The 16,316-nt window shown below is 41.3% G+C and overlaps 1 protein-coding gene across 2 annotated transcripts in view; it reads right to left on the bottom strand.

Moving 5' to 3' along the window:
• WLS (wntless Wnt ligand secretion mediator) overlaps positions 1 to 15,693 on the bottom strand; it is a 166,830-nt gene extending 151,137 nt beyond the window's left edge. The window contains exon 1 of one of the 2 annotated variants that reach the window (XM_006862420.1): positions 15,290 to 15,693. In XM_006862420.1, coding sequence (XP_006862482.1) covers positions 15,290 to 15,395 — 106 coding nt within the window. In that variant the 5' untranslated portion in view covers positions 15,396 to 15,693. The remainder of the gene's footprint in view (positions 1 to 15,289) is intronic. The other variant, XM_006862421.1, reaches the window with a different exon arrangement.
• Between the last annotated feature and the right edge of the window lie 623 nt (positions 15,694 to 16,316).

The raw sequence follows: 16,316 nt of genomic DNA, 5'->3' as shown, positions 1-16,316 counted from the left end.
TAAGACCCAAAATATGACTTGAGTATATCCCACCTGAATTTAGAGAACATCTCAAGAACAGATTTGATGCCTTAGACACTAATGACTAAAGACCAGAAAAGTTGTGGGTATAATAACAAGAACATCATACAAGAAGAAAGGAAAAGGTCATTAAAAAGACAGGAAAGAAAGGCAAAAACGGATATCAGAAGAGATTCTAAAACTTGCTCTTCAACACAGAGGCACTAAAGCAAATAGAAGAAATGACGAAGAAAAGGCGCTAAACAGAAAATCTCAAAGGGCAGCTCAAGAAGTCAAGTAAATTATTATAATGTAATGTGCAAAGACCTGGAGTTAGAAAACTAAAAGGGGTAAGTACATTTAGCATTTCTCAAGCTGAAAGAACTCATGAAAAAAAACAAGCCTCGACTTGCTATATTGAAGGTTCTATGGGCAAAATATTAAACGATGCAGAAAGCATCAAAAGAAAATGGAAGGAATACACAGTCACTGTACCAAAAATAAATGATTGGTGTGCAACCATTTCAAGAGGTAGCATATGACCAAGAACCAATGATGCTATAAGAATAAGTCCAACCTGCACTGAAGGTATTGGCAGCAAACAAGGATCCAGGAATTGATGGGATACAAGATGAAAACTTTCAACAAACGGATGCAGCACTGTAGGCAATCACTTATCTGGTCAAATGATTGGAAGAGATCTATACTTGTGCCCATTCCAAAGAGAGGTGACCAAACAGAATGCGGAAATAATTGAACAATATCATTAATATCACATGCAAGTAAAATTTTACTGAAGATAATTTAAAAACAGTCACAGCAGTACAGTAACAGTGAACTGCCAGACATTCAAGCCGGATTCAAAAGAGGACATGGAACTAAGGCTCCACCTTGCTAGCTTCAGATGGCTTCTGGTTGAAAGCAGAGAATACCTGTAAGATACTTACTTTTGCTTTATTGACTATACAATGACTTTTGATTTTATGAATCAAGACAACTATGGTTACCACTGTATAGAATGAGTATTCCAAAACACTTACTTGTGCTCATGAGAAACCTGTGCATAGACCAAGAAGCAGTCATTAGAACAGAACAAAGAGATACTGAATGTTTTAAAATCAGGAAAGGTATACACCAAGGTTGCATTTTTGTCACCATACTTATTCAATCTGTATGCTGAACAAATAATCTGAGGAGCTAAATCATGTGAAAAAGAACATGGCATGGCACCAAGATTAGAGCAACACTCCTTAACAACCTGCAATATTCAGATGATAAAACCTTACTTGCTGGAAGTGAAGAGGACTTAAAATACTTACTAATGAAGATTAGAGACCACTATCTTAAGTATGGATTGCACTTCAATGTAAAAAAAACAAAACCCCTCACAACTGGAGCAATAAACAGCATCGTGGTAAATGAAGAAAAGACTGAAGCTGTCAAAGACATTTTGCTTGGATCCACAATCAATGCTCAAGGAAGCTGCAGTTAGGAATTCAAAGGACATACTGGCATTAGGCATATTTGCAGCACAAATAAAGAGTAAAGATGTCAGTTTGAGGGCTAATGTGTGCCTGATTCAGGCCAGGGTATTTTCAATTGCCTCGTATGCATATAAAAGCTGGAGAGTGTATAAGGAAGACTGGAGAAGAATCAATGCATTTGAATTATGGTGTTGGAGAAATTTTTTTGAAAGTACCATGGACTGCCAGAAAAAGCAAACAAATCTGGCTTTGAAGAAGTGCAGCCCAAATGCCTCTTAGATGCTAGGGTAGCTAGACTTCATCACTCATACTTCATACATGTTACCAGGAGGGACCAGTTCCTGGAGAAGGACATCATGTTTGATAAAATGGAGGTTCAGCAAAATACTAGGTACCTCCCAGCAAGATGGAATGATACAGTGGCAGCAACAAAGGTCTCAAACTTAAGGATTCTGAGGATGGCACAGGACCAAGAAATGTTTCATTCTGTTGTGCGTAGGGTTGCTATGATTCAACACCATAATTCAAATGCATAATTTAAATGCGGAACCTAACAACAACAACAACAAACTGACAGAATAAATTTCGGTTAGTTAAAGCCAATTAAAAATGAAAAAAAAAAAAAAAGAGGAAATAAATTAATCACTCTATCAATGGTGTGAATGGCATGCTTGTTGCACTGTTGGCTTTCATGGATTATGCCTAATATTAAGGCTATCAAACAGGGTGACTGAATTTCTAATTGTCTAATTCATCAAGTGACAGAAAAACCTTACCATGAGTCCAGCCAGCAGTTACAGGGTGTTACAGGGTGACTTAAAAAAAAAAAATGTTTAAAATTAAGTAGTAGTGGAGAGGACTAACATGCATTAATCTAACACCCAATCCAGGAAGCATGTTCTCTTACGTATACCTACACCTTCCTAGTGAAGCCGAACATTTTAAAATAAAATGAACTGAGGTTCAAAGCATATCAATGGTAAGTCCATACTACAAAACCAGTTCAATTATAGCAAACAGATAACAGAGCCGACCATATGCACTGATCAACCATAAATCTACATGCCATCAACTAGAAATCTCATCTCTAGGATTAAAGGAGCAGTAAAAGTTTATCACAGAGCAAAAGCACCATATGGAAAAACTACAGACATGCTTGATTTTCACTTTTTATTGTGAATTGAGTAAAGATCATCAGTTTTACATTCAATAAGTTAAAGTTGTACATTCAATAAATCATATACTTTGTTTCAGCTCAATGATTGCAATCCCCTCCCTGTAATAATATCACTGATTCCTCTTTCTCCCTGAGTTTCTTGTTTCCATTTCTTCTTCTTTCCCAACTCTTCTGAATTTTGTCCTTAGATAAGTGCGACCCTTTTGATTTCAAATGATTGACCATTCTATGGTATGCATACTTCATTAGTGTTTCTGTTTTTTAAGAGCCTTTGAGTTGGGTGCGACACTGTATATGGTTTCCTAGGAGTGGTTGGTATGTTTGAACCTCCAACCTTGTGGTTCAAACCAACTTTGCTTATCCTAAAGTGCCACACCAGGACTCCTGAGTGTTGTTATCCCCCCTTATACATTTATCTATTGCTTGGATGAAAATTGACACCATGCTGTTTTATGAGTTGCCCAAATCATCAACGAATATTTCAAAATTTCTCTTCTAGTTTGCTTAACAGGGAAAGTTCATTGAAAGTGACAATTTTAGCAGAGTTGGTCTCAGTACCTAGTCCAAGTCCTGACCCAGAAATATTACTGTATCTAATCTATATATGGAGTCCTGGTGTGGCGCTGTGGGTTAATGCGCCAGACTGCAAAGCCATCTGAACTGCAAGGTCGGTGGTTCAAGTTCACCAGCTGCTCCTTGGAAACCCTATACAAGTTCGCTATGGGTCAGAATCGACTCGATGGCACTTCACAACAACAATAACAATCTATATATATCCTGGCCCAAAATATTACTGCCTCTAACCTACATACTAGAGACCTGGCGTGGTGCTGTGGGTTAATGTGCTAGACTGCAAAGTCGCTTTGAACCACAAGGTTGGCAGTTCAAGCTCACCAGTTGCTCCTTGGAAACCCTATACGGGGTTGCTATGGATAGGAACTGACGACAGCATTTAACCACCACAATCTATATACTATGGGAGCACTACAGTTCCATACAATGAGAACTGGACTGTGACTCACATGATCAGCACTTCAAGTCCACCAATTGCTCCGCGGAAGAAAGAGAAGGTTTTCTCCTCCTGCAAAGATTTTAAAAGCCTCAGAAACCTCATACAGGGTTGCTATGAACTGACTCAACAGCACTTAACAACAACAACAATATCATCTATATACTTATCCTGATTTTATTCCAATTCCTAACATACTCCTTCATCTTTCTCCTATACTTTATTTTCTGTTTTTTTCTCTCTTAATTTTTATTAAGCAGGAAGGTGGAGGCAGAGAAGAAGGTAATGGGGGGAATTCTATATCTGTAAAAAAAGAAACAAAATGCTAACCGAAAGGTGAATTTAGTGTCCTTGTAGCTTTAAAAGTCTTGGTGTCTACAGATTAACCTCTTTCTTTCTCATTCATGGACTATTACCAAGAAAGTCTATGTTTTCAGTGAGTGAGGTGCTTACTTCTGTTTGGGCATGTTCAAAGAATGGTTCTGGGGATTAAACACCAGCACTTTCTGGAACCTGAATATTCTATAAAAACAAGTGGGGGAAGAAGGAATAAAAAAGGACACCCGAGGACCCACAATTGCTTGTCACAACCAAGTCCGACACCTTACCAACTCCCCTCACAATTCTGACCAAGCTGTTCCTCCTTTTTAAGTAAAGGTGTTCTACAGATGTCAGCAAAGCTCACACATAGTTTTTTTTGAAAAAGCTTCAGTAAAAGTCTTATCTACAATTTATCTTAGCCCAGACATGAAGGGGCTAAACTTGGAGCCCATTTCACACAAGCCAGAACAAGCTAAACAGAACAGAGAAAAGAAAGGAATGTGGTACGTGTCTTTTCCACATTTGAGGCACTTGGCTCCCGGGCAAGTTACAACCTAAATGAGAGCAGATAAAATATATAAGAACCAGAGTGAAAAGAACAGGACCTCAAACAGGCCAGATTGGAGCTGAGACAGAGCTGGATTTAATAAAGTTTGGAGGACAAGCTTTTGGTTGCGATCACCTCAAGGCAAGCATGTTAAACAGACTTAAAGTCAAGAGTCATTACAGCTAAAGACAACAAGACACTTTTTGGCAATTCAATGGAACAGAAAAACAGTGAATCTCTCTGCTTAATTTCAACAAAAAGAAAGGCAGAGGAGGAAAAATATGCAGTATAATACTTGCACCTGGGATCACAAACCTAGGCTTTGTCGGTCACAAAGATTGGAACCCTCCACATTGTAAACCCTCTTTTAGCAGTATGATTTCTCTGCTTGTAATTACTGTTAAGATTTAAGAAACACAGAGATTAAAGATAAGGAATGATGTTGTTTCTTTCATAAACTAAACCAAAAAATAAAGGGTATGTCTATTCCCCACCCCCGCTTCAGCTCAAGTACAACTTCAGCTAGTCACTAACATTTCCCTAAAGCACAAAAACAAGATAAAGTTTCTTAGTGAAAGAAAGTCTCAGACTGATGAAGTCTTATAAACACGAGAATTGACCTTTGGGTTGGATAAGGACCACACTGCATTTTTGTATTGTGGTTTGTGGGGTTCTTTGTATGTGAATGTGTGTGTTTTAAGAAATTTTAATTTACATTTCCCCAAGCAAGAGGAAGGGAATGTACCACACCCACAGCAAAGCAAGGCAGGAATTTAGGTGATTTTATATGTGTGTGTTTCCCTTTATTTGTGGTATGCTTTAAAATTCACACACAACAGCGAAACACTGTGTCTAATACTGTTGCTCTATAAGAGATTCTACTACCCACTGCCATCCAGTAGATTTTGACTCAGTGACCCTGTATAGGATTTCTGAGGCTGTAAATCTTTATTGGAGCAGAAAGCCTTATCTTTCTCCTGCAGAGCGGTTGGTGGGTTTGAACTGCCAACCTTGGAGTTAGCAGTCATGTGCTTATCCTACAGCACTACTAGCTAAGAATGTTGTTGTTGTTGTTGTTAAGTGCTGTCAAGTCGGTTCCGACCCATAGCGACCCTGTACAGGGTTTCCGAGGGTAGCTAAGAATACTAACCAGGTAAAAGCAAATAGACAAAAAGTTATTGCTATTTAATTTTTAAGTAACAAAAAGTTAACAGAGCTTTAAGAACAGCTTTGAGGTTTTTCTGCACATTAGCTCTAAGGCGTGAGACAGAAATCAGACGATCTTCTCAAAGAAAGTCAGAGAAATATTTCTTTGGAGCACTGACTAGCATTGGTACCTGAGTCCCAAGTCATGGATTGGCTTCTTTCCAGATTACCCGTTGTTGTTGTTGTTGTTATGTGCATTCGAGTCAGGTCTGACTCATAGCAACCCTATATAGGGTGTCGGAGGAGCAGCTGGTGAGCTTGAACCACCAACCTTGCAGTTCAAACAGCTTTGTAGTCTGGTGCATTAACCCACAGTGCCATACTAGGACTCCAGATTACCCCTTGTTGTTGTTGTTGTTATGTGCCGTGGAGTCGGTTCCGACTCATAGCGACCCTGTACAGGGTTTCCAAGGCCGTAAATCTTTACGGGAGCAGAAAGCCTTCTCTTTCTCCCGTGGAACAGCTGGTAGTTTCGAACTGCTGACCTTGCGGTTCACAGCCTGATTCGTAACCACTACGCTACCAGAGCTCCTTCAGATTACCCCTAGGGTATGGGAAATCTACAGCTTCCATTCAGCCCAAAGCAACTACACAGGGACAGAAGGATCCAGGGGACTCAAGCGGATGCACTCAGGGAAACAAATAAGGTCACACACCTCCAGAGTGGAATCAGGAGCCCTGGCAGCACAAACAGGTTTGTGCTGGGTTGCTAAGCAAAAGGTTAGGGGTTTGAACCCACCCAGTCAGTGGTAATCTGCTCTTGTAAATATTACCTCCAAGAAAACTCTGAGTGGCAGGTATAGTCTTTCATATGGGATCACCATGTGTTGCAATGGCCTGTACAGCACCTAACCTAACAACACCAACAAATGCAACTATCAGCCATCCTTTGTTCACTTCTTCTTCAAGACCACTCATTTATTTTGATAAGTGTTGGGGTACTTTTTTTTTTTTTTTCTTTCAGTTCCAGCCCTCCTCAACTTGTCCTTTTCAGTACTGCTCAACTTTTAAATTTTCTGGTCTGAGGAGTTGGAATATTAAAAGGACGGTGGGCCTCCAGAACAACAAACAAATCTGTCTATGCTGGTAGAAGTACAGCCAGAATGCTCCTTAGAAGCCAAAATGGCCAGACTTGGTCTCTCATACTCTGGACATGTTATCAGGAGGGACTAGTCTCTAGAGAAAGATACCGTGCTTGGTAAATTGGAGCGTCAGTGGAAAAGAGGTACACTCTCAACGAGATGGACTAACACAGTGGCAGTGACCATGGGCTCAAGTATAACGACATCTGTGAGGACAGCAAAGGACAGGCTTGTTGTGCATAGGGTTGCTATGGTTGGAATCTACTCAAGCACACCTATCAACAACAATGATTAGTACCCACACAGCAATGGGAATGAGCTGTTTGAGGAAAAGTAAAAGCAGAAAGAAGGATTCTGAGCTTTCATTTTCCATCTGTGTAGAAACAATTTTGTCATACTCTCCCTTTGTTTCCTATAGAAATTAAAGATGCTAAAGGAGCTCTGGTAGCGTAATGGTTACGAATCGGGCTGTGAACCGCAAAGTCAGCGGTTCGAAACTACCAGCTGTTCCGCGGGAGAAAGATGAGGCTTTCTGCTCCTGTAAAGATTTACACCCTCGGAAACCCTGTGCAGGGTCTCTATGGGTCGGAACCGACTCGACGGCACTTAACAACAACAACAATGGGAAGAGAGTGACATAAAGCTTCGGAGTAAGTCAAGCAAGCATCATGGACTTGAGTCCCAGGTCTTTTACTTAGTATCTATGTAAGCTGACAAAAGATGCTTAACTAGAGTCTCAGTCATATGAAAATCAAAAAAGGAGCAATACCTGCTTCTCTGGGTTGTTGCAAGCATTAAATGAACCAACACATGCAAAATGCTTTCCATAATCACCCATCAAATCCTCAAAAAGTAAAAGATGGAGTATGCCCAATAATTCTCTGTTACTAGCTGCTTCCATACAGTTCCTGCGTTGGCCACAGAATGAAATGCTGGTTATTCTTGCACTACCTCCCAGGATCCAAATTATTTGATTGTGGATTGAACCAAATAATTCTCTACTAGTTAGGTAACAAGGAGTCTTGGTGTGGTGCTGTAGGGTAAACATTAGACTGCTTTCAAATCCACCAGCTGCTCCTTGGAAATTCTATACAGGGTTGCCATGAGTCAGAACTGACTCAGTGGTACTTAACAAAAAAAAAGTCAGAAAACAAAAGAGCTCTGGTAGAGTAATGAATTACGAACTGGGCTGCTAACCACACACAAGTGCAGCAGTTCAAATCTACCAGTTGATCTGCTGAAGAAAAATGAGGCTTTCTGCTCTCATAAAGATTTAAGGCTCTCATAAAGATTTAAGTCAGAACCAACTCAGTGGCACATAAGCATCAACCACCACCAGTCAAGTAACAATGTGATTACGGCTTTCTCTCCCCTACACAAATTAGAGACTGTGGTGGAGGTTGGGAAGGAGGACAAAGAAAGGGGTAGAAAAAGGCTACAGAACATCAGTCTCTTCGCCTATTCTAAAATGCGAGTATATGACATGTTCTTTTCTGCAATTTAGCAATCCTTTCACATTAGCCCTATTAAGAAAAGGGAAGCGGGAAAAAAACGTATCATCAAGTTTGAGAATTTCAATGCCTCAAGCTCCTTCTCTGCATTTCTATCCCCAGTGGAGATGTTTTCGGGAGCTGTCAGTATCTGACACATTTGTCTACTGAACCACCATTACAACCATTTAGAAAAGAAATAAGACCTAAATGAGAATACATGCTTATTTCATGCCTTGACAAACCTACCAAAACTGAATTCTACAAATCTTTCAATAGAGAAAGCCAACCCAAATTTTTCCCCAAGAATAAAATATTCTATTCAGTGTCATCCTTTGGTTTGGAATGACCTCACAAGTATGTGTGGGTGTGTATACAGACAAAAATTATCTTTGGGGAACAGAATTTTTCAACTTTCAATAAGAGGCTCGTTTCTCTACTTCTCCATCATAACAGCTAATCGCCATCTTTTAAAATCTTCAATCTCAGTTCCTTGTTCTCCTCTTCCTTTGACAGATAAATTCAGACTAACACCAGGGCCTCAAAAAGTTCATGGTAAATGGAATTTCTAGATAATTCAATTTTTCCATGAAGTTTTTGAAGTCCCCTCTTATAACAATGTAATTATATTAAAAACTACTAGCTGGAGAAAATAAAATTAAGTGATCGTCCTTCAGGTAGCAGAATCTCAAACACTTTATAGCTAATGAACTCTGTAGCTCAGCCCAACTGGATGATTCACGCAATTATGGGAACTGGTTGGAACTTGTGAGAAGATGGTTGGAATAGCATATACAGACTTCTCAAAATCTGTCCTCCCTTACCCTTGGTAAGACACTGTGCCTCAGTATTTACAGCTGGACTTCACGACACAAGTGTGTATGAGTATGTGTGGATATTCCCTTTGCATAATCAAAAATGAAAAATAAATTGCACTTTGTTATGTCATGCTGCATTCAAGCCATTTTTATTCAGACTAAAAATCAAGGTTTGAGGAGGTAGGTGGAGGGTCACCTAGTGGTTGAGAGTTTGGGCTCTGATGTCTGAGTCACCAGAGTTCAGTTCTAGCTTTGTAGGTAATCCTGGGCATTTTTACTAGCCTTTTCTACACCTCTATTTACTTATGTATAAATGGGGCACAATAATACTACTGTGACTGGGCTTTTGTGTGAATTTAGCTAGATAATGTCTGGCACATAAGTGCACAATCAAAACATGTTAAACATTTATTAACATATTTCAAGATATGAAATGTTAACATGATTTGATGGTATAATTAGCAGAGCTTCTTCTAATTTCATACGTGCTCCGATTCCTATACAGAGTAAGAATTATCCTGATGACAGGAAGCCTCATCATAAGAAGTTTTTTACTTATAAAACCTGGTTTAAGAAGGGCTCTTATCTACACATGGATTCCCTGGTTTACCCAGACTCCAAGTAAGTTCCCCTTTTCCAAACTCTCAGTCAGTTAAGTGCCGTCAAGTCCATTCCAACCCATAGAGACCCTGTATAGTGTTTCCAAGGAACAGCTGGTGAGCTTGAACCGCCAACCTTGCAGTAAAAATGGCTTTGCAGTCTGGTGCATTAACCCACAGCGCCACAGCAGGACTCCAACTACAGGCCTATTCTGAATACACAATAAGCTCTGCAAATTAGGCATGTAGTATATATGAGCTAAAAGCTAAGGGCCTTCATATAATCTCAACAAATTCTAAATCTCAAAAACATCTTTATGAGGAAGATAAGATAAGAATATCTTTCTTCAGTCTGTATGGATTAAAGCAAAATTCTAAAGGTCAAATTATTATAAAATGTCAACTAGCTAGGAGTCTACCCAGAGGATTTCAAACCCTCACAGAGCCACACATAATACTATTATCTCACAGAAATGTTTCTCACTTTTGAATTGGAAAAAGGAAAGTTCCAACAGCAAGCTAAACAGGCCTTACAGAAAGAACAATTAGATGAACTATGTAAAAGAATAATTACAGAGAGTTAACTCGTGTTAACTCAATTTTGTTGCAATACCATGCAGTTAGTTTCATTTTGTAAAGTTAAATAATATGATTTCAATTACTAAAAATGCTTCCCAAACTTTTGCAAGAATTTATGAGGTTGCAGTGGTACTTCTACAAACCACATTAGTGGTGGATAACAAAGAGAAAAAATGGCATGAGTTGAGTCAAATACGAAATTTTACCAAAAAAGGCAGAATACCAAAAAATATGGACTAACATCAAAGACTTGCCAAGCTTTTTAACATTCCCACCAGATTCCCAAATTCTGCAGTATTATAACATAAAATACAATAAAACCTAATGTATTAGGAAGCAAATCCTAATATACTATTATTGCTGTTGTTAAGTGCCATCGACTAGATTCCGACTCACAGTGACCCTGTATAGGGTTTCCAAGGCTATACATCTTTACGAGAGCAGAAACCCTCATCTTTCTCCTTTGGAGTGGCTGGTAGATTCGAACTGCTGACCTTGCTGCTAGCAGTCCAACACACACAGAATCCACTACACTAGATACACTTTATTAAATTCTTAAAACTCTGCTACTCTACAAATTACCAACAATAGAAAAAACAACTCACATGAAAAGATTATAGTCAAGGTCAGCAAGAGTTCCTATTTAGACAATAGTGCAATACTGTGAAATACACAATGGGAATCTGACAAATCCTGGAAACAAATTAAGAAATCACAAATTTTATCTCTCATACACATACACACATTTCTCAGCATTAGTAAAAAAAAAAAAAAAAGCGCCTCTCACATAAGTGAACTTTTAAAATAAACAGCAACCATTCCTAAAGAAATAAAAATTGGTAATTTATTGATGCTTACTTGGAGTCTAGCTTTGAAATATTCACATTTATGGATATTCGTAAAGCAATGCACTAATTTTTATTCATCCAGCCCTGATTTTCACACCCTTACAGTTTGAGAACAGGTGGGGACAGTGACCTGCTTTCTCAGCCATTATATCCCCCAGACATCATTAATTTGAGGCTGAGAAAATTGCACATAATGAGCCAGGGATTCAAGTTCATGATTTTTAGTGGCTTCACTCTTGTTTCAGGGCACATGGTCTCCTTCCCTTCCCCGTGAAACACCCCTACAGCTACCTCTCCATGAGTTCAATTGACCAATCGTGAAATCTAAGAAATGTATTTTTAAAAAATTTATGCAGACTTATTTTTAAGGAGGATAAAGATTAAGCGATATCTTTTAAAATATTTTCTTTGAGGAGGTCTTAAAATTTTCAGTGAATTATAAATACTCAAAAAGTTAACCACTTTAAGAGGCTTTCTCAATAAATACGTAAGAAAACTATCAGCTGCACAATTTCATAAACTACTCAATGCTTTTAAAAAAGCATGGCTTATATATTCAGTGAATTATAAATATCCCAAATAATACCATAATGGATGTTGGTTTCCAAAGATTTTGTGCAAAACCCCTTTGTTTAGCAAAATATAAATTCTGGGCATGAGAGGAAAAGCAAACAAACAACCAAACCCGTTCACAAGGCTATTAGGGTAAAAGACTACATCAGATGGCTATACCAAAACCCAGTTGCTTCTGTTTGCTTTATATTAGCTCATGTGTAAATTCTCTCCACCAATTCCAGAAAACTGCAACTAAACAGGTAAAAATCACAGAAAACTAAAAGAACCAAAAAATTTTAGAACTAAAATTACCTTAGACTCATTTATCTTCCAGACTGTAGCCTGTTAGGTTAACTGACTTACCTGGTCACTTTGGGGCAAATGGTTTGTCATTAATATCTGTGGTTTGTTTTGTGTTTGTTTTTATTCTCTGTGTTGTGTGGAGCTTTGCCATTTAGATCCTCCCCTTTCCAAGTTGCCATGTTTACTTTCATCAGGAACAGTAATGATGACAAAGAAACATTTTATGATCCGTTTGAAGCAAAGACTTCACTTTCTCACTTGGCCTACTACAAATATATTCAAAAGAAAAGTCACACCCACTGACACCTGACTTTCTTAGGGAAACTGAGCAATGAAGAGTTCTCTTCTCACTGGGGAGATAAAACAAGGTGATTTATGAACTTTACTTTGATTTTCCAGCCTTGACTTCAGCTATTTACTGATTCTACTTGCCTCCTTTGTTGAAGCTGTTTTGCTCAAGTTCATCTGTTTTCCAGGGAAAGTATTGATTCTCATACTACCTTGCCCACTGTTTGAGTCTTGTATCATACTCAAGTTCCTAAATTGGTTATGAAGAGCAAAAATAAAAGATAAATGGAAGTCACTGTTCAAACTGACATGGGCAAAGAGGGGCTAAGCAGTCACTCACTAGTTACTCCAAGAAGTGTTAACACAGCTATTTTACTTTTTCAAGACATAGTGGCACTAAAAGCAGTTTATTTATTAAGGGGACTCTGGGAGTCCTGGTGTGGCACTGTAGGATGAGTACTGATTGCTAGCTGCAAAGCTGGTGATTAAAACCTACCAGATGCTCTGCGGAAACCTTACGTAGGCCCTAGCAACAACAGTTATAGATAAGGAACTCTGGTGGCACAATGGCTTCATACTAGACTACTAACAAAAAGGTTGACAGTTCAAATGCTCTCAGCCATGCTTCCTGGAAAACACCTGGCAATTTGTTTCTGTACAGATTACAACCAAAAAGCAATATGGGGAAGTTCTACCTCGTCACATGGGGTCGCTGTAAGTCAGAATTGAGTCGGCACACAATAATAGTTACAGTAAGGGCCTGTCACTGATTTTCTGAAGCTGTTGCCAAGTATGTGTGGTCACTAAACAAGTTCTCTTGAAAAACCAACTCTTGGCACCACTTACTTCAGACAGAAATCCCATTTGAATAGACAACTGTCCTGACCCTATAACAACTCTAATGTCCGGCTCAACAGCACTAGGATTCCAAGCATTATACTAGTTACAGAAGTGTCCTAGGAAATCTTCAACAGAGGATAATGGGCTCTTCAAGGCTAGATGAGCTTCAAAAAATGAAAAAGAAACACACACCAACAAACATCAGGGAATTATGTATAATGGTTCATGGCTTGTGCAAAAACCTCAAAGAGGATGAAGGTCAGACAGGGATAATAGGCCAATTTAATTCTGAAAGCACAAGGTGCAAGAAATTTTAATTATGGTCTGCCACTGAAATCACACAAGATCCAATGGCATCTAACTGCAACTGCTCATCAAGGGAGACAAGAGGTGTAATTGTAACCGCTGCATAATCACTATGAGGGCGCAGAGAAGACTGCCTCCAACTCCCAGCCAGAGGAGGTATTAAGGAAAATCCAATACTGAGAAACATGGAGATTGCACGTAGCCAAACAGGAGCTAGCAACATGTAAAGCAAAATCTGTTTGTGTGTGTGCAGGCTGAGGGCTCCAGAAATTTTTAAGAAGACCTTGCTGTTTGGCCCAAATTGAGGCCACAAGCTTGGAAAACTCTGGACCCCTTTTCTGCTTTGGGGATGCACACATACACAGAGATAAACGCAGGATTCTCTCCTCTGTGAGGCTTCTTCTTACACTCTCCTTTGTTTAAAACAATTATGTTGGATGTTGTTACAGTGATTACAGTACCAGACTCCTTTTGATTTGTGCCTATCAATCATAACGCTGGAGACAAAACACCACAAACACGACCAGAGGTACCCAAACCTGCGCAGCTCCCGCGGCCACGCCGCACGTGGTCAACCCCCACCCTCCAGTCAGTCCCCTACAGACCACACCGCGCGGGCTCTCTGGAAGGAAAGCTGAAGAAAACTCCTCCGTGGATTCTCTCCATTCCTCAAAGTTTGACCAAGCTGCGAAGTAAGGCAACTGGACCTCCCACCCGTACCTCCTGCAAAGTTTGCCTTGAAGTTTGTGCCGGGATGTCCTAAATCTTGGGGGAGAAGAGTGGCTAAGTGTGCAGAGTCCGGGTGGATTAATGGAGATGGGTAGTTAGGAAGTAGCAGCGAATTTTTCCGAATGGAAGGTCCATCGGACCTTCTCCTCCCAGACAACAGTTTGACTCTGAGAAGTCCTAGCGGTGCACGCCAAAGGGGAGAAAGGGGTCTCACAGGGCGGGCGCCGTCGCTACGGACTGGGAACTGTCACCTGCGGGGGTCTGCAGGCGGAACTCTCCTGGGAGGTTGCGGGGGGTGGTCCACGGACTCCACTCAACAGTTCTGGAGTTCTAAGAAGTGCGGGAAGGGAGATTCGCGAGAGGGCAGGAGGCCAAAAGCAACACCTTTCGGATACGTTTTTTCCTCCAACCTTTCCAACTTCCCGCGGCTCCAGCCAAGGACTTTCTCCCACTCTGCCCCGCCTATCCGACCTCCTGGCCGACAATTCGAGACCAGGGAAAGGAAGGGAAAACCAGCTAGGATTGCTAGGGCGCTAGGGTCGCGACCCAAAATGCCAGGCCCCACCCCACCTCCTAGCTGAGCCAAATGCTACGTTAGACAAGCAATTACCACAACCCTGTAACAGGGCTCTGTCTGGATTCGTGTCGAACGCAGTTCCCTCACTCTTCTGTTGTTCCTAATAAAGTCGGTTACGTTGCCCTCCGGGAGCTGATTGGAAGGAAACGGAGATGAAAAAGGGGGGAACGCGGGAAAAAGCACGGGGAACTAGGGGAAGGGGGTGGCGAGCAATCAACTTCGTAACCAAGCGCTTCCTCGCGCGATCCGTCGCCATGCTTAAGATTCCCACCCCCACTACCCCACCTCCTTCCTTTCAAGTGGATACTGAAACTAGGCCAAAACTTTTTCCCCTCCTTTTCTCTTAGCCACTAGACTGGATTGTGCCCCACGGAGCCCCGTGGAGCTCTGCTTTCTTAAGCACAATAGCCGGACTAATTAGATCATAGAAGCAAGGCAGTGATACTGTAACAAGTAGCCCAAGAGGCAAAGAGGGAAGGGGACCGAAAAGAGAGGGCGAAAGAGGGAAAAGTTTGCAACTCTCGCACTTACCAATCAAGCCTCCCACCAGAAAGGCGATGATTTGAAACACGAGCAGAATCCCACCAACAATGCACAGCTTCTTGGTGCTCATGTTTTCTATAATTGCCCCAGCCATTTTTACGCACCCCCTTTTTCTTTTCTCTTTAAAATAAATGTTTCAGGGTGTGCTCTTTGCTCCCTCCTCACACTCCCTGCTTCCTCGCTTCCTTTTTGGGAGCTGCAAAACTTCAGGAGTGCAGGAGCGCGGCGAAGATGGGACCTGGACGGAAGGCGCCCGCGCGGATTCCCCCAGCGCAGCCGGCTCGGGCTCCCCCAGTGCCCGGAGCTGTGATTGTGGCCGCTCCGCCGCCTGTGGACGCTTAAAGGAGCAGGGAAGCGGATCACATGACGCCGCCTCCCTCCCTTTCTTTCTCCCTCCCTCTCTCGTTTCCTCCCTCTCTCTCTCCCTCCCTCTCCCCCTAACCCGCCAGTTAGGGGCTCTGAGCTCGGCTGGCGCTGCAGCCCAGCTCTGGCTCTGGCAGGCAGCCTGCCCCTTCAGAAACTGGTATCGTTTGGGGATTGTTGTTGTTAAATGGGTCTCCTCCCCCTTCCCCCCGCCGCTCGCACGTTTCCTTTGCTGGTTTCCAAAGTGCGATATTTAAATCACTCGTGGACTGCGTCTCAGACCTTTGACTTACACCATGACTTTAGGAAATGATTCCCACTCCCACCCCCAACTGTTAGAACTCTCTTTAGGAAAAAACAAGGAGGATTCTCAAGCGTCCTAATAGATGCTTAAATTAAAGCGCCGAAATGCAGAATAAAGTCTCAGCTAGGCGTCCTTTTGTCGGGTCCCAGCCTCGATTACTGGGCATATACCCAGCTACCCGCCCTCCAGTGCCCCCCTTGAGGAGCCCTTTGCTCCAGCCAGATCAGACCACTGTTCACATTATCGCCCACCCCATAGACTTCCAGTGCCATGACCCTAGTTGGTGTCTTAAAGAAAACGTGTTCTACTCCATCAGACTTTTCAACCTGATTCAAAAATCATCCCGTC

The sequence above is a fragment of the Chrysochloris asiatica genome, unplaced genomic scaffold (assembly GCF_000296735.1).
Source record: "Chrysochloris asiatica unplaced genomic scaffold, ChrAsi1.0 scaffold00048, whole genome shotgun sequence".
In the NCBI taxonomy this organism is placed as follows: domain Eukaryota; kingdom Metazoa; phylum Chordata; class Mammalia; order Afrosoricida; family Chrysochloridae; genus Chrysochloris; species Chrysochloris asiatica.
Note: the sequence above shows the minus strand (reverse complement) of the source record. Positions and strands in the feature narration are given on the sequence as shown.